This window comes from Aulonocara stuartgranti (assembly GCF_965226115.1).
Source record: "Aulonocara stuartgranti genome assembly, chromosome: 20".
Taxonomy (NCBI): Eukaryota; Metazoa; Chordata; class Actinopteri; order Cichliformes; family Cichlidae; genus Aulonocara; species Aulonocara stuartgranti.
In genome coordinates, this window is record NC_138956.1 from 2459675 (window position 1) to 2483381 (window position 23707).

The 23707-nt window shown below is 42.4% G+C and overlaps 1 protein-coding gene across 7 annotated transcripts in view; it reads right to left on the minus strand.

The window, feature by feature from the left end:
- Window positions 1-3755: 3755 nt before the first annotated feature.
- fmnl3 (formin-like 3) overlaps window positions 3756-23707 on the minus strand; it is a 34272-nt gene continuing 14320 nt past the window's right edge. The window contains exons 2-26 of one of the 7 annotated variants that reach the window (XM_082517546.1): window positions 22920-23003; window positions 22716-22796; window positions 22269-22345; window positions 19857-19940; window positions 19287-19433; window positions 18347-18455; window positions 18128-18204; window positions 17629-17722; window positions 16171-16245; window positions 15794-15904; window positions 15538-15687; window positions 14840-14941; window positions 14289-14631; window positions 13811-13906; window positions 13345-13469; window positions 12828-13030; window positions 12438-12741; window positions 12271-12351; window positions 12039-12168; window positions 11741-11901; window positions 11490-11591; window positions 10218-10310; window positions 9982-10105; window positions 8182-8225; window positions 3756-6917 (exon numbers count right to left, since the gene is read on the minus strand). In XM_082517546.1, coding sequence (XP_082373672.1) covers window positions 8188-8225; window positions 9982-10105; window positions 10218-10310; window positions 11490-11591; window positions 11741-11901; window positions 12039-12168; window positions 12271-12351; window positions 12438-12741; window positions 12828-13030; window positions 13345-13469; window positions 13811-13906; window positions 14289-14631; window positions 14840-14941; window positions 15538-15687; window positions 15794-15904; window positions 16171-16245; window positions 17629-17722; window positions 18128-18204; window positions 18347-18455; window positions 19287-19433; window positions 19857-19940; window positions 22269-22345; window positions 22716-22796; window positions 22920-23003 — 2991 coding nt within the window. In that variant the 3' untranslated portion in view covers window positions 3756-6917; window positions 8182-8187. Of the gene's footprint in view, window positions 6918-8172; window positions 8226-8743; window positions 8866-9981; window positions 10106-10217; window positions 10311-11489; window positions 11592-11740; window positions 11902-12038; window positions 12169-12270; window positions 12352-12437; window positions 12742-12827; window positions 13031-13344; window positions 13470-13810; window positions 13907-14288; window positions 14632-14839; window positions 14942-15537; window positions 15688-15793; window positions 15905-16170; window positions 16246-17628; window positions 17723-18127; window positions 18205-18346; window positions 18456-19286; window positions 19434-19856; window positions 19941-22268; window positions 22346-22715; window positions 22797-22919; window positions 23004-23707 lie in introns of all 7 variants that reach the window. The other 6 variants (XM_082517547.1, XM_082517544.1, XM_082517543.1 and 3 more) reach the window with 6 other exon arrangements.

Below are 23707 nucleotides of genomic sequence, written 5' to 3' on the forward strand. Positions count from 1 at the left end.
TTGTTATGGGTTAACTGTCCGTTGCCATGCGTTTACATGCGTTGTTATGGGTTAACTGTCCGTTGCCATGGGTTATATGACCGTTGCCATGGGTTAACTGTCCGTTGCCGTGCGTTAACTGTCCGTTGCCATGCGTTTACATGCGTTGTTATGGGTTAACTGTCCGTTGCCATGCGTTTACATGCGTTGTTATGGGTTAACTGTCCGTTGCCATGGGTAACCGGTCCGTTGCCATGGTAACCGGTCCGTTGCCATGGGTTACTGGTCCGTTGCCATGGTAACCGGTCCGTTGCCATGGTAACCGGTCCGTTGCCATGGTAACCGGTCTGTTGCCATGGGTTACCTGACCGTTGCCATGGGTTAACTGTCCGTTGCCATGCGTTAACTGTCCGTTGCCATGCGTTTACATGTGTTGTTATGGGTTAACTGTCCGTTGCCATGCGTTTACATGCGTTGTTATGGGTTACCGGTCCGTTGCCACTCTTCTCTTTCTTTGCTGTCTTAAGGCTTCTGCGAGAATGGTGGAACCTGCTTACAGACCTCCAACGGCACCAAACTTTGTCTGTGCCCCACCAAGTACGTCGGGCACCAGTGTGAGCTGGACAAATGTCAGTTCTGCGGAACGGGCAAATGTTTGACGTCAGCCTCAGGGGAGGTTTCCTGCAGGTGAGTATCGTGTGGGACGTGGTTATGGAATATATCATTCTGAAATCGTGGGAATCATTATTATTATTGTTATTCTGCTGCATTAGGATCTTCTTTAATATTTTTTTCCTGTATGTTTGAAGCTGTCCAAATGGTCAGATCCAACCCAGCTGCTATACCTGTTCAAACTACTGCGCACATGGACAGTGTTCAGTAGACAATCGCACACTGCTGCCACAGTGCACGTAAGATCCCAGTAGACATTAACAGGCATATATATAATATTTTATTGTTTTAATGTCCGCTTAGCACACTTACCCACATATCCACTGTGTACCTCTATAACCAGGTGTGCTGTTGGATGGAGGGGATACAGATGTGATATCACAGCTCCTATAGAGTCTCATACTTCTAGTGGTAGTAAGTCAGCCACTCCCTGACCAAATCAAAGTTTGTTCATAGAACATGCACTTTGGTCCTATTTGCTTATCATTATTTGTTCACTCATAGGTACTGCGTCAATCATCGTCCCAGTGCTGCTGCTGCTGTTGCTGGCATTGCTGGTGGTTGGTGCCATCTTGTGGTACAAGCAGAGAATGCGTGGGTGAGTACTAGTTCGGGACGCTTTTTCATCTTTAAAAAATTCAAACTCCATTTGTCATCTGGTCCTCACCGTTCTGGTCTTTCTTTCTCTCTTACCTTTTGATAACCATCTATTTCCCTGTCTCCCAGGTCTCTATGCCCGGGCAAATCTTGTTCTCAGTGCTCGCGGTAACTTGATAGGGTTACATAATTCACCTGTTGACCCCCAATTCCTCTCCTCTCCTTTCCCTAAAATACAGTCAGACTGCCTTTGCTATGCTTTTGTCTATCCTTTTGTCCATTCTGTCGTTCAGTGCCGAAATCTTTCCATTGTCCTCGCTTGCCATCTTCTGTTTGGCTTCCATGGGGTTTCCCACCCAACAACACAGGGGGCCTACTCACTCTGGAATAGCTCTGGTGATGCACGAGTAGTTGAACTTTTGACGTCCTCCCATTGTCCTCCATGCCTTTCCCTGTTTACATTTGTAAATATTAGGCTCAGGCAATGTGCTTGCAGAGTAAAATGTATAACTGTGCATCTCTGAAAAATGTTTATATGCTTGCAAACAGCCGAATATTTGCAATCTAATCCAGCATTCTCCGCAATGGACATGCTGCAGTATATTCGATAGGTTTGATCAAATGGCCTTTTGACACAAAAGCTCATTTGAAAACCTTTGATATATGTTGTCTTGTTCTTGTCAATTGTACATAGCCAGTGCTGAGTGAATTTATGATATGGGTTTATGATAAGACACCTTTTAGTCACTCTAGCTTTCTTCTGAGGTTAGCACATCAATTCTTTTAAACAAGGGTCTGAATCTGCTTCTAAGATAATTGTTGATCTGTTTCTCTGCAGTGCCAAGGGCTTCCAGCACCACCGAATGACCAACGGGGCCATGAATGTTGAGATTGGAAACCCTGCCTATAAGATCTATGAAGGAGATCCTGATGATGATGCTGGGGAACTTCTGGACTCCGACTTTGCTTTAGACCCAGACAAGGTAACAAAGCTTAAAAAAGCAGTTTCATTACAAAATATCTGAAAATGCCTGGTAGTGGCTAACCATGCAGATATTTCCACATTTATGAGTCCTTTTGTGAGTTTTTTTTTTTTTTTAATGAATTGGTTTTGGTTGTGGAGTCATTATAGACAGTAAATAGACCCTTCTTTGTGATCTAAAGAACACTGGATGAAAGTAGCTGGGTTTCTCAATATATTCCTGTCCTTTGGACGTCTAGTGAAAAACAGTTTTCTGTCTTGACTGATCTGTAATCACTTTTCTACATTTATATCCAGTTTTTTGCCATCGAGATCACCACAGTCCAAATGCAAAAGCTTTAAAGCAAGACTTAGGAAACCAGTGGGTGTCGTTATGGTATTTACTTCTGGCATCTGTAATGAATTTTGGAATGAATATTGTTAGAATTATGTGAATCATATACTTTAGTTCTGATGAGTGGCTCCATAGTCTCATGGTTTACATGTTGTGGCTCGAGTGGTTTGTATACAGATCAATGCTTGGGCAAGATACTGAACCCTGAGTTACCTCTGTGTGTGTGAATGCATTCAGCAGATAAAAGCACAAGGCACTATATAAATACCATTTCTTTTACATTCACCTAAGAAGTGAAAAAATCTCCAGTTTAATCCCAGCTGGAGACAAAAATCCCTTGGGGGTGTCAGGAACGGAAATCCACTGTGAATAAGGGGAGCAGCTGAATAAAGCTTTTATGCTGGAGCCCTCATGGTCACTATATTCAAACACTTTTCACCACAATCATAAAACATCAAATGAGGAATTGTCCATAAAGTCCTGAGTGCTTAAAAAGAAGTTGCAAGTTCTTCACTGGAAATACACCTACTGGTTTGTTGGGGGCAGATGATTAGTGCCCAGACTTTCAGAAACAAATAACCAAACACAGAAAACATAACAAACCACAAATGTCTGCCAGGGTTTCAGCACTGAGCTGGGAAACATCTTGTTATTTATGCGAGCTGAGCCTATTTGAATAAGAAAAATACTGCTTCTTTCACAATATACCAAATCTTTTCATTTCTTTTGCCTGAGTCACTGAGAAATTTTCTTCACTCCGCAGCCCACCAACTTCACGAACCCAGTGTATGCCACCCTGTACATGGGTGCCCACAACAGCCGCAATTCTCTGGCGAGCACTGATGAAAAGAAGGAGCTCCTCTCCCAGGTTGACGAGGACATGAGCGACCCCCTGGCATAGACCTCGGCATGGACTGAACTCTGCCAACATTGCCCTGCCTCGCCCAACCTAGAGCCAGCGAGCTCTCTCATTTTATGCCTTTACCAACTGAAAAGAAAAGCAACAAAAAAACATAAAAACGAGAACACTGTATAAAATGTATAAAATGAAGAACTACTTTTTTTAAGTGATTGCAGTATTATATTTTGTTCTTTGACAAAAAGGAAAACAAATCCTCTGGTGACGGAAAAGAAACCATTTTATAGACATTTTATCCAGTTCTTTTTCATTTTGCTCACTTCCTCACAACTTCTCTCTCTCTCACACACACACACACACACACACACACACACACACACACACACACACACACACACACACACACACACACACACACACAGCTTTCTCACGCATTCAGCCACTACCTCTGTGCAAATGTAAAAGATACAAATGGCAGTGGAACAATTTTAATTTTTTTTATTTTTGTATAAATTGTGTAGGGGAAAAGAGAAAAAAACCATTTTTGTTCCATCCTAGAAAATGTTGCCAAGTCTTCGTTGTTCATGAAAGAGAGGAGATGCGTCAGTGCTCACCACGAATGCTTCCTGGATGCTGGTTCACATTTTGTGTATATGTATGTTTGCTACTGGAGGTCTTAGAGGGAAAGGCGAGGTGATGTTTAACTGCACGTGTATGCACAAGAGACTCGGCATCTGATCTGTTGTTGCAAAGAGCTACATTCAAGTGATTGTCTTTTACCTCCTTGCACAGACTAAAGTTACATATATATATATATATTATAAATATATATATTTCCATATATATGAACCTATTAACAAAGTGTCTTGAAAATATACCCAGGAATACAAACATCAGTAACAAATAGCAGTCTGTACTTTTTAATGTTTTTCTTTTGTTTTTTTTAAGTCATTGTATAATTGACATACTTTGTGTCACCGATGAATGAATCATGGCAGTGTGTTAGTGTGCGCTGGATGAAGATGATTGTAATTAAGTCCACATTCCAGGATGAAAAAGCCTGGGATGATATCCGTGGCCTTGGATTAGCCTACTGCAGGACACCCTGGACAGGAGCTGGGGCTTTGTTCTGAAACTCTTCTGGAGTAGAGACAAGCTTCTGTGAATTTCCGGTCATCCTCTAAAAAAAAAAAAAAGAACCTGCGACCAGTAATTAGCCGAGAACGGTTGCTTTCAACTTTTGTTCCTCGTCTTTTGATTGTAAACATACTTTCAGGAAAGGCCAGGGAGACCGTCTGATGGTACGTACTTCTGTGGGAGGTTGGATTTTTTTTTCTTTCCTTCACTGTATGTAATTACATGGACATGTAATTTAGGTTAATGCTCATTGTTAAGTGCATTCTCAGGAAGGAGACTGATCGGCTTCCTGATAAGCATTCCTTTCTCCATTCCTTTGCTTTGCTGCTAACCATCCGGATTTTTAGTCTGGGAAGTGTGGCTCTATGTCTCACTGCTCACCGTATTGCTTTTAATCACCTCAGCTTGTCAGCCATACCTACCATATCACTGCATGGTGCTCACACACACACAGACACACTTAACCAAGAGGAAACTCTGGCTTTAGTCCTCAAATGTTAACAGTATTCATCACATTTTTTCTTTAAATTCTGTTTTTTTTTTCTTGCTTATTTGCTTTTAACATCCTGCTCTGTTAAATCGCCATGTAAGTTGGAACAATCATATTTCATTTGGAGAATTTCTTTAACTGGCAAAAACCCACGTTTGTGGTTCTGATTGTTTTGTTATAATTCGATTTCTTTTTGATATAAGGAATTAAATGGATTTTTATAGTAGAAATGTACGATGGCCGTGTCTGTCATTTGGAAAGATGGAGAGGAGAAGCAGTCTACTTCATACTTCAGTACATTAGGAAATAGCCTCACTTATCATTAAAGAATGAAGAAATAAAACACAAACATGTAGAAAGCACTTGTTTGGATGTTGCTTAATCTGGAAAGGCTTCTGAATTGTAATGAAAGTCTTTGGTCTTGTTACATAAATCATCATATTTATTAAACAGGAAGTGTTGTCTTTCAGTCAACAGACAATCCCAAGAATAGCTTTTTCTTAAAAAAAAAAGTATGTTTCTTTTGATTTCAGTACACACAAGAATAGTGTTTTATACAATCTTGAGCCAAATTTAAGTAGTGTTAAGATGTATTGCTCCCTTTGTGCCAATGTCATGCAAGTCTCTAAAGCTGTTAGGAGGAATAATCTGTATTAAAACGGATAAGAAAAAGAAGCTTTAAATGCACTTCATCCTTCATCTGTTAATAATACATTTAGAGCAGGCTAACCAAACAGCAAGTGTGCCTTTGAAACAGTAGTCCACCTGGAGTCTCCTTCATGCGTCTGTCACCTCCTAACTGTCACGCACGGTGTGACAGGAAGTGTTATCAAGGCACGTAATATTCTGTTTTTAACCACCACTTGGTCAAGGCACAAAACTCTGGGGACTCTCGTGTCAGCTGTTCTGATGTACTAGAGGTAAAAAGGAACTAACATACCTTTAAGCTTTTTTTGTGCCTTCAACTTGCATATTGTTGTCAGGATTATAAGGCTAATGTTATATTACAAGGCGGTAAAAAATACAATCTTTACCAAGTGAAAGATGTAAAATAAACAAATTATGGCTGACTGACGAGAAATAACACAAAAAGGCACTTCTTAAGCGGAACATCAAACTTTGGATTAATTTGGTTTGTCTAGCTTGACAAGAAGAACCAGTACAGTGATGGTCTTTGCTCCCAGATACAATCAAAATAAACAATATTAAGTCTGATTGAAGGCGTCTCGAAGACTTGGCGTAACGCTGCGAAACAGTCCACGAATGTCTGTTATAACATCGCACCTCCTCTGTTATTTGCAGGAGGCTTTTGCAGGTGTCTTAAAGGCAGGCGTCCCAGCAGCAGCAGAAGAGTCGGCAATTTATCTTGGCTGCCTCCCAGTTTAAATCCTGCTATGACTGCGTAACCTTCGGATATTAATGGGTTTTAGGAATGTCCACATTAAGATCCACATGCTAGCAGGCACTTGTTAGTGAAAGCACAATTCCTCCTCCAGTCCTCAGATGGCCTCACCTGTGCTCTGGTCATCCTCCCAAAGGTCAGTGCCGACAGAGCAGGGAAAGCCTTCTGCTCGCGGTGACGAAGGAGTAGTAGCGCGTTGTGCTTCTGTAATCATGCCTGCTCATTTAAAGTGGTTGTAAAAGGGCATCCATAAATAAATAAATTACCGGGCTAAAACAAGGGCTTTGTCCTGTCCTCGCTTTTCAGTCTTTGTGATCTGCAGCCTCAGGGTTGAGATGCGCCACTGGGACAAAGGGAAGGGTTACAATAGGGAGGGGACTATAAGTGACGAATAAGTGGTTTAGGGTCTCTTCCAACCGCTCCGGATCAACGCGTCCGCTCGCAGGAAAGGCTGGTTTCGGAGATCTGTGAGTAGGCATGGAGAGGGGGGGTGAGAGACAGGGGGACACACATGTTAGACGACCAAGAGGTCAATCTGGACATTTGTTTCTGTTTACATCTCAATTTCTTAAGAGTGTTTTTAAGCAAGAAGAGCAGAGGATGTACACTCAGTTCTCACTTTATTAGGTACACCTAATTTATATCAGTTGTTCCCTCATTTCTGTAAATGAGGTTAAGCTAAAAAAAGAAAAGCAAATAGGAACACCTTACTGTATAATGCAGTACATGAAAACAGCACCACAAACCATATTTCCTCTTTTTTACAATGAAGATGAAACTATGAAAAGTTGCCTTTATTGCAGGACTGTTGTTAGTCTGCATTAGTTTGAGCTCCCTAATAAACTGACAACTGAGTGTTTATTGTTATAATTTTCAAATCCAGAAAATCTGGAAACACTTGTGCAGTTAAAACTTTGGGTTAAAGCTGAAATTGTCCATAAGAGCTACAAAATTAGCAAATGTGGCAGGAATGCCACATTCCCATAGCCTTGTATTTCAACTGCTAGAAGTTGTGCTTCAAAACGGAGAAATTCAAGGCTTTGAGACGGTGATTTTGGCAAATCAGTAACACTAAACAATGAGGACGTTACAAAGTAACCACTCTGGTTACGATACAGTGGTCAACAAGCTCTTGAGTTTGCAGATTACCAAACAGGATGGCTGTCACAGAGGAAACAAAAGTGTGGATACAGACTGTGTTCACGTAAGTTTGATTCTGTTTTCTTCTAGAGCCTGTTGACCAAATAGCTGTTGAGCACACCGCAGATGACATTTAGCACAGACAAACATGGCGGACGCTGCCGACAGGTGAGAGGTAAATAAACAATGGACAACATGCAACACGTAACAGGAAGGGGTGAGGATGATACTCATTTCTAAGGAATAAATTTGACATTAATACTAAAAGAAAAATGCCACTGGTGTTGCTTCTGAGGTGGGCTTTGTAGACACTTAAACACCTGAGTTCATATTTTAATGGCTGTTTTAAAAGCAGGTAAGTTGTTTCTTTTTAATACTATGCTGACTTCTTCTTTTTACAAGTTCAACTTTGTGTTGTTTGCTAGCAAATTTTATAGTGTTCTAAAACTTGTGTGTGTGTGTGTGTGTGTGTGTGTGTGTTTCTTTGCTTGCAACTGAAGCACTAGCTGAAGCAGCTGACATCACTGTAGCAGCACACAGGAGCTGGAGGGCCAAGCAGGCCGGCTTTCAGCCAGGCTACCTTTCTTACCCTCTCCTAGGAGTGGGAAATACTGTCATTAATCTTCTTTTCAGCTGGAGGGGGGCAGAATAAACAGTGGTGGTTGAGGAAAGAAGAGTCACATGTTAGCCGGAAAAACCAACACCAAACAAGTTAGTCTCATGGAACAAGGCAGTGCTGATAAAATAAAACAGTCTGCTAGCCAAACCTCTTTAGATTCAGTCCGTTGGTATCGGATAATTTGAAAGAAATATGGCATAATAACGCAAAAGCCTACTGTGTCATGCATGATGTCCTACACGTGATCACAGTCAGGACTGTACTGCAAGCGTGTCAACATATTTTACACACAAACATATTGACACTCAATGCAACTTTCTCAGCTCCAGGCAAAGAGGTTTGGCTGACTCCTATCACCAGACACCTGATAGGAGTCTTCTCAACACAAACAACCAGTGACGGCCCGAGTTAGTCATCAGTAGTCATAGTTGAGGGTGGGGTGGGATGACAGAAATCATGCTGCATGCACATGGAGGTAGTGGTAGTGGGTTGCGAGGGAGGGTGGGGGGTTCAAAATGCGTATGAGAGAAACCTGGTCAACCTTGGCATTAAAGGGGAAGGGCTAGCAGTTGGCGTCGTCACAGAGGTTGGCTTCACAGAAGAAACGTGAGCCGCGTTTAGCAGTGCGGGCCGTGAAGGGCACGCTCTTCAGTACTGGGGGGAGGAGGCGGAGGAAGAGAAAACATGTCACACCTGAAACACTGCCCTAAGGGGGAGGGGCAAACCTTGTGAAAGCCTAACGTTCTTAATAAGGTTAAGGACATGTCCTGAAAGCCGTCCACTGGATAAAACACAGTTAGAGCTCTGATAGTAGTGACACACAATTATTCCTATTATTAACACTAAAGTATAATGAAGCAACATTCATATTATTTACACTTTAGACAGTTATTAATGATCATCACAAAAACATCAGGTTATGTGCTACGCTGAGGCTGTAGATGCAGGGTTTTCTCCCAATAAAGGCTTAAAATACGTAGGTGTGTTGCAAGATGATTTAACTTTGGCATCTCCAAAAATTTAATGTAGGAAACGAAATTGCACACTGCCCAATCACTGTCCGCTCTTTGCAAACAGAATATTCTGCTATTCTGCTCGTGTGCAGTTTATATCCATGTCTGTCCAGACTGGTATAGTACGAGCAGTGAAGACAGGCACCTACCTACCTCCCAATCTCCACTTCTGTCTTACGACATTCAAACAGTGGGCAAAAAAGTATGTTAGCCCAACATTATAATGTTGCTCAATCACAGCTAAGTTAACCTTTTGATCTTTTGGATACAACATGTCATCATTTTATCATTTTTCCTCCAATTTTGTCATAGTTAGACTTTAGTTTTGAGCAAAAATTTTGTTATGAGGTCACGGCGATCTTTGAAATTATAGTACAAGTGACTTTTTTGTGCCAGATTAGAGGACATTAAAGAGGTATGGAGGTATAGAAAGCCAAAAACATGATCCCTCCAGGAACAGCTGCTTGAGGCTGTCGTGGATCCTAATTATTAGTACCTCAATTTACTTCTTGAGACCCGGCCTTTCTGAAAACACACACTTTGATACCCAGCAGCATTTCCCCTAACAGACTAGACAGCATGGCATGGAACAACGCTTGCTATTTGCTGTGCTCCAGATGTGCTGGTGTCTGAAGCACGTAGCACAAGGTGCACTTCAAAGGAGCTGAGCAGTCGATGACCACAGTCATCCTCAGCCTGGGAACACCGGGGCTGCTGGCACGCACATGGGTTCTTTTAACAGTCCTGTCTGGCCCACCTGTGATAATGTCTTCAATAGTGCCATCCTTGCCCTCGTACACAGGCCGGTGGTCTTTGGCTTGCCGCCTGCGCAGCTCTGCGATCAGCTCCTGCTGCTGGTGCCTCTTCTTCTGGGCCTGAACCTGAACCAGTGGAAAGGATATTTGTTCGTTTTCACTGTGATTCTTGGCCTACGAAAAAGCTTTATTTAGCACTGAGTAAATACGTGATAGAGTTCATCCAGCGGGGCTGCACCTTAGGGTCATGCTGCTTCGCCTCCTGAGCCAGTAACTTTTCTCTCATTGCTTCCTCTTGCTTTTTCCTCTGTTCATTTTCTTCCACTGCATCCTGTTGAGAAGAGAAATAGATGACACATCTGTGACAAGAAACTTCAGTGGAAATAAATCCAACAACGTGCTTTTGTGTGGCCATGTGAAGCAAAGAAAAAACAGTTGAAAAGCTGGGCATAAACAGGAAAGCCACGCTTTACTAAACATGACCAGGACCACGCACGCGCTTAAATGAACAGTTTGACATACGGAGAAAGATAAACAAAGGGATCAATAAGTATGGTGAATATGACACTTTAGATGATTATAAATCAGCCAAGCTGGGCAGAAATATTAAAAACAAGGCAACAGCTTCCCTGACTTGAATCAAAATGAACAAAATCTGACAATGTGTTTCGTTTTGTTTTTTTTTAAACCAGATAATCTGAGCTGATTTGCTGTGGATGACAGAAACAATAGTTTCTCTCCAAGAACACAAAGAATCTCAGCGATAACTTGTTCCTAGGCCACTAAGAAAAAGCAGGTGATTTCACAGTTAGCAACAAATTATTTAAAGATACTCTTTCTTCTTTAACGTCTTTAACTGACTGACAGTAAGCTCTACGGGACACAGAACATTTTCAGCCCATTTTCTTCCAGTTTTTCTCGTGTTAATTTGAAGTTTGGGCTTGAAATTGTAACCTTCTCTTTCTCGTTAGTTTGTTTAGTATTGTGGCTTTACGGCAACTCCTGGCTGTTCTGTTTATTTTGGCTCTCACTTAAGTTAAATTAAAGCTTCTATGTCTGACAATAAGAGGCCTTAAAAACTGTAGAAAACTATATTCTATTACTCGAGGCAACAAGTGTTTGTTAAACAGTTCCTTTAGAGCACATGCGCACACTCAAACAGACACATGAAATCCTTGTGTTGCACATTTCCTTGAGCAGATCCCATAAATCTAGATGGAGAACAATCTCAGGATGCGTGCTGTGTGTTGGGGCAGGGCGAGGCAGTCCGGAGGTAAAGGGGGGGGGACGAGTCTAAACACCACAGCTGCTGCTTCTAAAGTCAGACCCAGCTGGCCTTTCCTGTTATTTGGCCTGGGAGTATACGCCACGTCCTGTGCCACAAAAGCCGCCAAAGCTCTGCCCCGCTCTGCTCTCAGCAAGGCTGACAGCAAACCAGGGAACTTCCCAAATGACCAGCTGAGGAAGTGAGGAAAGCTACAGAGATGTAGCTTCTGCTTGGCGTCCTCACCTTGTACGCCTTGATGAAGCGCACAAACACAGGGAAGAACACGGAGGGTGGAGCCGTCTTGGCACTTTCTCCAAAGTAGCTCACCACACTGTTAAAGGCTTCCTGGAATTGGGAAAGAGAATGTTTGTAAACACTGTCGAGTTAGTGGCTGCGCATCAGATGTCAGTGAGATGAATGAACGAAAAAGGTTTCATTTTCATTTGTTCCAGCGGATAATTTGAGGTTTTGGAGGTGAAGACGCTGTCGGATACCTCTGCCATCTTGGCGTCCTTCTGTAGCTTGTCCAGCTGTGAGTCACTAGCCTGGACAAAACCTTTCAGGACTGAGTGGTCGTGGAGACTGCACTCTCTCCGGATGAGGTCCATGCCTTTCCCCAGCTCTCGAACATCCAGCAGGACGTTTTCCAGAGACACTTTGCACGCAGACATCAGAGCATATTTTAAGTATATTACGTAGCGTTTTATCCAGATGTTAACACCTGACCTTTCTGTGAAAATACTGCATCTCCACGAGGTTGCTGACAGAGTTTAATATTTGGTGCACGCTCACCTGCTGCAGCTTTGTCCACAAAGTGCAATTCATTGTAGAAGTTGGTCAGTTCAGGGTACTTCTCTTTCACAATAAGAGCTATGTAGTGGAGCAATGTCATCTTTCTGTCTGTAGACTTAGTGTCCAGAAGCTGTGTAAAAAACATTGTTAGGAAAAGCAATTTAATAATAAACTCTGCAGCACACTTTTGTGCTGACTGGAATTCCAGTAAACGTCACTACTGATTACTCACCAGATCAAGGCTTTGTAATTTGAAACCATAAACGCAGCCTCGTTTGCTGCTGTTCATGTAGTTTCCTAGGGCTAAGATGATCTACGAGTAAACCAAAAGCACCGAGTGAATATATGCATTAAAAAATACAAACGCTGCTGCTGTGAAAGTCAACAAACACATCTCACTTCAAGCATCCTCTTGAGCTTTGGTGCCGACTTGATTGAGCCAGAAGCAGCAATGATGGCGTTGAGCTGTGGCGTGAGCATGCTCACGTTGTCGGCAAAGTTTCCAACAAAGGTGATAATGTTCATTCTCTGCGTCAGCCTCTCGATCTTGCTGAATAACAACATGAAGCGATCCTCCTCTGCTAACTGATCCAGCGGACGCCGCTCGCGCTCGTACTGACGCATCACCTTCACTTCTGCCTCGGTGGGCAGGAAACGCATCAGGCACTCCACAAAGTCGACAGGTAAGGCCTTGAGGTCAAACCTGAGTGAAGATAACACGTTACCTGTAACTTGTTCCACAGAAAATTATGTAAGTATGTAAAGTTTACGTAAAAGACAGGTGCATACTTCTCTATGGCTTTGCAGATCTCTTCTGTTGTCTTGTTAGCCTTTCGCAGTGTGATGGCTAAGTTCTTGGAGCGATTGGCGTCCAGAAGTGTGACTTTGTTTGCCACCTTATTGGCTACTTTGCTCTTTGTGCAGGAAAGATCCACAACTGGACCCTGGGCTCTCGTCTTAAATAGCTCCTCAAACCTCTCCAGCTCCAGCTCCTGCATGTGAATAACAACTCAACTTTTACTTGCTCTAAATTGATGTTAAAAGTCCTGAACACATAAGTGTTATGGTGTTGGTATGAAGCTGGTTATTTCGCGACACACTGCTCTTATCATTTAAGTTTAGTTTTGCTTTACTTTTTCCTCTTATTAAGGTTTGAACTCAACTGGAAGAGACTAGAGAAACCTGAGCTTTTGACTATGGAAAAGTTTTACTGAGATTAATACTAATTTACCATAAATTCAAATTTGACACATATTAACCAAGACCTACATCTTAACATGAAAGAGGTTTTATCTTCTTGATTTACCTCTAGCACACGTTCATCATCGATCTCGTTGAAGACTGTGCCATTGATCTGATTGGGCTTCAAGGCCGTCCAGTTAAACACAGGCAAGCGGAACTTGGTCTTTATAGGCTTCTTGATCCTGATAGCTGTGGTGAAGAAAGTGTTCGTTGAATTCAGAATGAACGGTACTTATATACCACTTTTCAACGCGAAGCTTTATTCAGCCACTCACACACATTCATACAACCATCTTTTTCTATGGCTAAGTGATTTTCGCCTATCGTTCACACACTTATACTCCGACGGATGCATCTTAGAGTTCTGGACACTTCAGCGCACAGACTAGAGGAGCCAGGGATCAACCTACCGACCTTCAGATTAGTAATCCACTCTACCTCCTGCCACCCACAATCCTCTGATCTAGTCAACCTTGAACATCAAAATCGAAGGCAAAGACAACCAAGTTTAATTTTGTGTGCACGCTCACCTGACAGACCTACGCTCAAGATGACAGAGGGGGAAGCTTCTGGCAGAGGAGGAGCAAGGGGAGGAGGTGGTGGTGGTGGGACTGGCGCAGTGTGTCCTGTAATTAATGCAGAAGAGTATTTTTATTGCATGTTTAGCAACAGCTTCGTGTTCTACGTGAGCTGCCACCTCGGCCTGACAATCGCTGAAAACTGATTTTTAAAGTTAGTGAAACCTGATAAAGTCTAGTTTGGATAAAAGGCTGGAAAGTGCTCCAACAGTCAGTGCGGCCTTTCCGGAGACAAAGGAAACCAGCCTTATGTTTCCCTTTCCTGTCTGGCTTAGAAGAACACTGCTGTGACCCATCACTTGGTTTGGCACGAATGAACAAATATAGGGAACTGAAAATAAATCTGCTCTGAGGGTCCACAGATGAGAAAGTCAACTTTCACATACATATACATGAATCACTAGACTGCGAGTCACAGTGTTGTCATCACCTGAAGCAGATGGCAGGGGAGGGGGAGGGGGAGGAGGCGGTGGAGGCGGAGGTGCTTCGCTGGCTGGTGGTAAACTTGTGTCGGGTCCTCCTAGTTCTGTCAGCCCTGCCGTTGAACCCAAAGACAGCTTTCCGATGTTTCCCAAGGGTATCCCGGCACTGCCGACACCCAGCGGCTCGATGGCGATGTCTCCATCAGGTTTCTTGTGCAAGCGGATGGTGCCCTGCTGTTCGAGCTCCAGCAGACGCTTCTCAATGTTGAAGTGCCTCTGAAATGCAGCATCCTTCTCCTTGATCATCCTCCTCAGGGTGTTAACCTGAGTGCTGGTTGACTCGTATGTCTCCTGAGCAGTCACCAGGGGGTGATAAAGAGCATAATGCACAGTGACTCCACAAGCTAAACAAACATCCTGTCTCTTTGTGACCTAATTTGCTAATACAGCAATTTAGCCACAAGCATATGAACCTGATCTCTGCTAACAGGCACGGAATCTGAAGCCTTTATGATGCGAGGAGAGCAAGAAATATCACGTCGATAGGACTGTGGCTTACCCGTATTACGTTCAGCTCCTTATCTTTCTGAATGAGCAGCTTCTCCAGATCGGCTACTTTCATCATTGTTTCATTCTCAACCTCCAGAAGCTTCTCAGTCACCTAGAAGAGAAGATGGAGCAACACTGAGATGAGAGAAGGAAAGAATTGATCCACACAGTGGGCATCTTTCCCAGCTCCACTTCCCCATCCCTCCTCCCCATACACTGCATCATCACTAAGAAATAAGATACAGCGAGCAGCATGATGCAGCAATAACATGACACAGCTCTCAGTTTTGATTTTACATTACACATCTTTGCTAAGGAATTCAGAGAGAATCTTCACCCTCTTCCTCCCCCATCATTTCTGACCTCTGAGAGCAGAGTTTGTTTTCAAATTCCAAGAATGATGTCAGGGGCTGCCTACGACCTTTCCATGTGAAGAAGGTCTTTGCAAAGCAGCGTGGGATGCAAAGGCAATAGCCCAGAAAGACCGAGCCAACACGAGAACAATAATAAGATTGTTTCACGCACTCCATTTTCCAGCATTCCCCACCCAATTATTATCCTGAACCACTTGTGAAGTGCAAACACCGAGTAGATTTCTAATTGCCATGTAGAAACAGCCAACTTAAGTACATAGCTGGTGAACCACAACAATCTCATAAATGTGTATAGAGAGCAGTGTTGGTGGTCCAGACTGGGTGGTGCACTTACGTGGGACAGGTGCTCCTCCAGTTCCTCCACCTTCTCCAGCGCTGCATTCTTGGTTTCGGCATCTTCTAGCAGGCCACCCACATCAAATACGTTATCAAGGTAAGCCTGGATCTGAACCGACAGCTTGTCGCTCTCCGTGTGTTTAGATTTCTGGCACGAGAGAGAATAAATTCAACATTAGTGACACTCCGCGAATAGTCTCCACGTGGACAATGAGAGCGATTGGCCCAGTTTAAGCACAACATTATTTCTTTACCTCCAGGAAGTCATCTAGTCCCAGTTTGGTGAATTCATACTGCAGATGCACTCTGAAGTTCATGTCTTCAACTGAGTGGACCACAATGTTGATGAACTGCATGCAAGCAACCTGGAGAACAAATGCAAACAGACACCAGCTCATTAATATTCTTTATATACTTGATACGTATAATCTGTATCAGGATATTTTATCTTAAAACTGACATATAGTCCACTGGATTTTGCATTTGCACCTTGTATAAAAGTGTGTTTTCCTTTATACAGATAATAATAAAAAATACCTTTGGCATTTGAGCCAGACATTTTTATTTGTACTGATGGATGTACTCTCACACAAAAAAGACACATCTGTATGTAACTAAACGCTTGTCTTACCATGAAGTCAATGTTTCCCTCTTCACTGCGGAAGTAATCCATCAGTCTCTCGAAGCGATGCTTCTCTTTGCAAACCTGAAACACACCAGGTGAAGCAAAATAAAGATTTTTTTCTCTGGTTTACAAAGTAGAACAAAAACTTTGTCCGATGTAGACAAAAAATAAGAGACCCGAGAAAGGACGTTTTTATTGAATGTCAAAGTGGTACCTTAGGGAAATATTACCTATATTTATCACCTAAAATCAACCATACTACATGTTTTTTTTTGTCCATGGCACTTTACAAATTATTTATTTATTAATTAAGAAAAAAAAATCATGCCTTTGGAGCAAACCACAATGCTGAGGTGTTCATGAAGTATGCAGCAAAATCAATGAAGCCAATGGCTTCATAATGTTGTGCTGTGGACATAACAAATATCTGATAAACTGCTGCTTTCACTGATGTGTTACAGCTCTATCAACAAAAGCATAATCAGGGTAAATCAACTATTTCTTTTATTCTGTTTTTCTACTTGCAAACAACATAATCTCAGTGTTTGACTTACGTTGTTTCTTAAGTTGATGAAATAAAAATCCTTTTCCTTGCACACAAACACTGTAGCTGTGGATCTAAAATTTGACGACCAGTACAGCTGCTATGATTTTTCTCTGAGCTTTATAGAACAGCATTCTCTTATTTGGCACCTCAGTCATAGAATAACAGTCAGAGCACATTACAGCTGAATGCTTTTTTTTCTTGGGAGAGTTCAGAGCTCTCATAAAGACTTCTGCAAATGAACAGCAACTGCTATCGATCTTGGCCAGGTCCACCTTGACAAAGAGATGTTAATCTCAAGAGAATTCCTGGTTAAATAAAGGTTGAATAAATGAAATGAATAAAAACATAGAATGAATAGCAAACGTGACCTTCTCCCTGTGAGATCTCAGACACCTGTCACTTTGTGTTAATGCATCATTTTGGAAAAACAGCAGTACTATGTTGTTTCCACTAGAGAGTTGATTAGCTCTTGGGTCTCGCTGAGGCTTTGGACTGTAAGGCATTTTGTCTGGTTCCGGAGTTTAGGTGACTGTACGAGCAAAAAGCAAAAAGGCTAAGCAAATCTTTCTGGTTCACTGGCTCCCACTGGGAAGTGATCCTCTGATTATTGTTCAAGGTTACTTAACATCTGATGTCTTAATGAGTCCAATAATCTCAGACACGCCACCATAGAGCTTTGCTTGCAACCTCAGATAGATAAAATCTCTCAGAGCTTCTCAGTTTTCGGCCCGCTACACTTGACCTTTATGCCTTTATGCACGCCAGTGATGTGGGAAATTAGGGCAATTATATTGATGTTACTTAAATTTTGATTAGTATATTCAGACATAGCTAGGCCAGCGATATGTTACAACTTAATCCTGAACATAACAACTTGAGAGCTTGTTAAAAATTCATTAAAAAGTTGCAATAGGCACCTCTTTGAAGTTGTCAAATGCTGAAAGGATGATCTCATGACCTCCTCGGACAAGACAAACAGCAGCCAGCAGCTCAAGGACCAAAGCTTTTGTCCTGAAAATGCACCAAACTTTCATCAATACAACTACATTTTTTTAAAAAGTACAGTTTTATATGTTCTATCACAAAATTCAAGCATCCTCAAAATTGGTGTAGATATTAACATACAGGGCTCAAAAGTCATAATCTGCATTAATGTCTGAAGCTTTGGTGGGTGTTTCCATGGTTTTTACGTGTTTACCCTCATAGACTTTATTATGAAGTAATCAGTCTCAGTGGTTTACCACAAATCTCCCTTTAGAAAACATTCCCTTAACGACCCGTGTATACACCTCTGATCCTCGACTTCAGAGAGAAGCAGAGGCCCACGGAGAAGCATATCGTATGAATTGGCTGCAGGGTTTCCCCTTTTGTTTGGCCCGGCCCTGCTTTTATGGAGGAGGGGTCCTGAGTTCTTACCGTGGGTTCTTATTGTTCAAGCTGAGAGCAATTTCATTGACTGCATGTGCATGAGACATGACCATATTGAAACCGTACTGCATGGAGAGAGACAGAGAGACAGAGAGGATGTGGTCAGAAAACCTGCATAAAGGTTCAACACTTGACTGCACAGGAAGCATATCATGCTCCAAGTTTATGAGACATATCTGATTGTGGGTCGTAGGTGGTTCCTGGTACCTGGTAGTTCATGATTGCTCTCAGGCACATGATGCACACATGCACATCATCCTTTTGACTCACGAGGCGGGAGTTCTTGATGGTTTTGCTATTCGCGACTGAGCCGTAGCTGCAACAGATTCAGCACATTAAAGCAAATTCAGCAATGAAATTCATGTTCTGGCTTCTATTCTGTTAGTCAAACAGAGCTCTGAAGTGTATCTACTATTTTCTATGATTTTTGTTTTAAGTGTGTCGCAGCGAGAGACAGAAAGAGAAAATTACAGAGAATGAGGTCTGACAGAAAAAAACTTAGATGGCTTTTGAGGTTACAGATGCATTATGGGAAATGCCTGGTTTCCTTGTTGCTGTTAACAGACCGAATTCTGTTCACAGACTGCTATTATGTAACTGTATTGCACAGTCATTTCATGGTAACTGTTCTGGTAAGGTTTATGATCGGGATAACCATACATCAAGAATATGTTTTTTTTTCCATACTTTGTTACAAATGTGGGCGGAAAAACTTTTTATACCTTCTACCAATAACAGTTCAGTAGTAATTTATCTGACAATATATTTATATAATATTTATAAGTCTAGAGTCTGTCCTTGTGGACTATTTTTGTGCACCCTTATATAATATCTGTTTTTCCGATCAGACTTTACACCCTATCTGTCTTTAAGTCATGTCTCTACAGTGGTGAAGAGGAGAATCACAACTGTCCAACATATGTTGCTGCTCACAGCTGGATCTCATCTGTGGACAGTACAGATGCACATCTGGGCAGATGAAGGAGAACGGTTAACAAAGAGAGACAGATAGCACTAAAGGTCAGAGACTTTTTAACAAACCAGTACTAAGACAATGGGCTTGCATGCAAATATAGCATTCAAGGTTAGCAGAGCAAGGCAGTAACAGAGGAAGCTAATAGCGGGAAGCTTGCTTAGCAATACGTACCGAAGAACAGACTGGCGGGCAGAGCGCACCAGAGTGTTGCAGAAGGGTTGGGCGTTCGTATGGTGCAGATCCTCTATGGACCTGCTCCAAGATTTAGACTTGTCCAAGAAGCTATCCTCCCAATTTTCCAGCCCCTCAAAATCCAACCTGGGCCATAGACAAACAGAGAAGCCAACACAGAGGCACAGGGGTGTAGATGAGAGGCATGGGGGAGGTTAGGTTTGCAAGGCAGCTTAGTAGAGAGCCAGGCATTATCACAAGAACTGTCATCAAGCTGCACGATAAAGCTCAGCACACAGATTCTGTCCCAAAGTATAGCTCAGCACTCAACCAGGTAGCATCCGTCCAGAAATGCATTCACGTTACAAAGTATGCAACAAGACACAGGAAATACATCCAATGAATGCAATGTACTAATATCACAGGCTCTAAAAGACTCAGCAGCTGGATTCACAGCCCAACCCAGTTCCTAAGGAAAGGTTTGGTCAAGAGGTGTGTGTGTGTGTGTGTGTGTGTGTGTGTGTGTGTGTGTGTGTGTGTGTGTGTGTGTGTGTGTGTGTGTGTACTTACATGACTGCACACTGAGCAAAGGAGAGGTATTCAACAAGGACATCAAGACCTCTGTTTTCATCATTGAGGAACTCCCTGACCCACCTGTGACGCATGAAAGCAGAGAGAGGTTAGCGGGGCACCAGATCCAGAGTACACCCTTATCCTTTCGGACAGCCCGTTACCGACTAACAGAGAGAGAGAGACATAAAGAAAACTAGGATTCTTCTTATTCTGAAGCCTTCTCATAAATCCTTTTGTACTTAAAGAACTGGTTTAGAACAACTCAGGTCTAGTTTTGGCTTTTCTGCTGATCAATTGTAATACCAGTTATTTGTCCTTTTGGGTTTGCTTTGTTTTGCTTTTCTTTTTTAATTTATAAAAAGAACAAATAATAACTGAAATAAGGACAGCTAGCAGAGCACGTGACAGAAGAATGAACTTTAAAATGCTGAGGGAACATTTATCATTGTACTGTGTGACGTGGAATCACAATAGCAACTGATAAAACAGATGTGTACAGATGTATATAAGGAAAGGCTGTGTGATAATGTAACTAGATGTAGAGCCCCAGTACTTCTCTCAACCGCAACGAATATCAATGAGTTTTTAAGCAACTGTTCTAATAAATTAATAAATTACATAAGTGAAAGGAAGATTCTTTATATTGTCTTTCTTTTTCTTATTGCTATTTATTCTTTAGTGGATCTCTTTATTGTAGCTTTAAATGTAATTGTAAATCATGGATAGACTAGCAGGCAGGTTTAAACAAATTATTCATACACTGGTTCAACTTTGGCTGAACTTTTCATAGTTGTTATTTAAGTAATGCTGGAAGTTTTTAGAGGCATTTAAGCTTTCATATTCCGCTTCATTCACATCCAGCTGAATTTTCGGACACATCATGCTACTTGTTCAACTGATTTGTAGTTATACAGATCTACCATATATCCAGGTAATGATACTTCGGTAACTATTATAGGCAACATAATTACAAAAAAATGAGACGAAAGTTGTAATAAATGAGAATTATTTGGGATGACGGCTCTTCAATAGCTCTAAAAGAAAGTGGAAAAAATTCCATGGAAACTAAAGCAGAGCAAGGCTTCAGTTTTCCTCACTCCAGTTTTCTCCAAACAAAGGAATTCCCATTGCAGCTAGAGAAAGAATGTGGAGGGCATATGGCTAAGAGAGCTGGGCTCAGGAAGAACCCCTGACACTCAACAGTATTTAGTCTGCCTCCCCCACAGACCCCTTTACCTCCTCCCCACATTTTGAGGGAACTCCAGGGGGAGATGGAATGAGGTAAAAGGTTCTTAAAATAGTCTTGAAATGATGGCTGTGATGACAGATTGCTGGTCAGCCAATGGCAAGTTAGGCAGGAAACCAATCAGGACCCTGACAGCGGAGGGAAGGAGGAAGAGGGAAAAGGAAGAGAGGTGAGCAGAGGAGCAGAGGAAAGCGAACAAAGCAACTAGACCGGGTCCAGGAGGGAGGAGGGGGGACGAGGAGGTGGGCTTGATCATCAGCTTCCTGCCCCCCTCCCTCGTTGCTGTGAACCCTCACTCTTTCCTCCCTGTACTTCTCTCCAACCAGTTGCTATTTCAGATTTTCTTGGCAATCTCAGGAATAACACACCAGACAGGGCTGAGGATTCAGACACACAATAAACCGGCATCTGTTACACTTAATCCCACCCACAAAAGTCTTCTGAAAATAGATCTCCTTTTCCTTTGCCTGTGAGCCTTTCTGGAAACTGCATTGAAAAAGAAAAAGTCCTTTATTGATGAAGGCAAATTGTATAAGAGTTATTCACGTGGCTCAATGAAGTCCATAAAAAATGAAGGTATGTTTTACTTTGGTTCACGGATTAAGTGGCAAGTCACTGCAGCACCTCCATGACTACGGATTACGTAGATCATGTCTGCAACACTGAAGGCTACGAATCGATAAAATAGCATCCACGTGTGTGATGGATGAGGAGGAAAATGTACTGCTTTTGAGTCTGCAATGCAAAAATGTGGTTTGCTTTACTATGCGAGACTTCTGTAAACATACATGTATCCTTGTGTTTGTTCTTGTGCTTTTCACTGGGTTCAGCAATGGTCAGCCGGGCTTCCTGTCCCTCTGGCATACAACAAAGCTTCCTGCTGCCTTCTATGGGGGAGTGGACAAGGCCATACAATGGCTACCATCTGGGCATTATGAGCACCAGCTCTATGAAGTGGAGCTGCAGAGCTTGGCAGTTGGAACAATAGGAGGGGGGAATCTGGGCACCAGAAAAAGCTCTGGGTCCCTGCAGCAGCAGCAGCAGCAGCAGGGACACACAATAGAATATTCTTTACCGGGCAAAACAATAATGTGGTTTCCTTGAGCTTTAGATGAATAGACCTGCATAATTCACCAGAAAAATAGAAGCTAAGACATGATTACCCAATGTGATTTGTCCTCAGTGAAATCTCCAGTTCCCTCAGGACTTTTGTAGATTCCTGCACACGCCTGCGAAACTTCTGTAAGACACAACGAATGCTGGTTATTACAGGTTACATTGAAGCTGTGCTTTCTAGGCAGTTTTCATGAGAACTTTTCAGTTCCTCAAAAACAACAATAATCCTACTCAGCAGGTTTAGTGTTGCCCTCATCTTCAGGCTGAACTGTAAAATAGAGGATGAATAAAGGAGAACCAGAGAAGTCAAACACCCTGCAACCTGACCAATGAACTTCTGATACTTTAAGCTGGTAACAGCTGATAATGCCTCAAGCAGAGATAAGGAGAAGGTGCATCAGAGCTGTCACAGAAGTTGTGTGTGTAACCTGTAAGTAGACTTTGACACGCATCAATCAGCCGGGTTCTACTTTATGATTTTTGTACGGTCCCACCTTTCGTGTTACTCCAGGATCTAAGTACCCGCGAAGCTTCTGGATGTAGGTGTGAGGAGGATTCTTCACCTGAAACCTCTCCTGAAGATACACAAAAGAGCGGCGTGATGTAAGTTGCTGCAGTCAGCCACACCAAAATGTGGACAGGTGTGTGTAGTCTTACAGCAGGTTTACTAATTAATGATACAAAGTTCACAAATTCACCTGGTCGCAGATCAGGTCCCACTTCTTCTCATTGTCATACTGTCTGAGGAGCCGGGCTTTGTCTGGAGGCAGGTTCATAGAGTTCTGGGAAACAGAAAAAAACAAATAATGTAAGCATTCGTTTCATTCATAGTGTCTTTATGAGTCTCTGGCGCCATCAGCAAACTGATGACAACGTTTTCAAGACTTATACCGTGACCTCACTTCCTGTGTTGACATTTGGCATCCTGTTGAAGGAGACGACGTGCATCTCCTTCTCACTCTTTGGTCTCAGTATTGTTCAGGCAGCACATTTCTTCATAACACAACATGCTGCTATCAGGGTACCGGCCTATTACCGGACCTGTCATCAGACTTGTTATGTAAACCAGCAACACTTGAATGCCACACGAGATGACCTGATGCAGCCGTTTTTCTGGGCTCAATTTAAACCCCATACTATGTAATGTGTATTTAGAAACTAAGCACAAATTTAGGATCTCATGTCCTCATGACTGCTTTAAAAAAATAACGCAAGCTGAATGAAACTAGTGTTTGACTAATTACTTCCTCCAATGACACAAATGCTTATAAACAGAGGTTGACATGGAAATCTTAGATAGGAGGAAGTGCAACAATAAGGAGCAAACTAGTCACTGAAACCGACTGCCTCACTGATTCTCTTTGAAGAAATGTGCGATTGTTTTTGCACTCAGACCCCTCATTTCCAACAGTGTCAACAGTATCCCAAAGCTCAGCCACAAATGGCCCGTCAGCTTGACTTTTAACCTGCAGCTATAACTCAGACT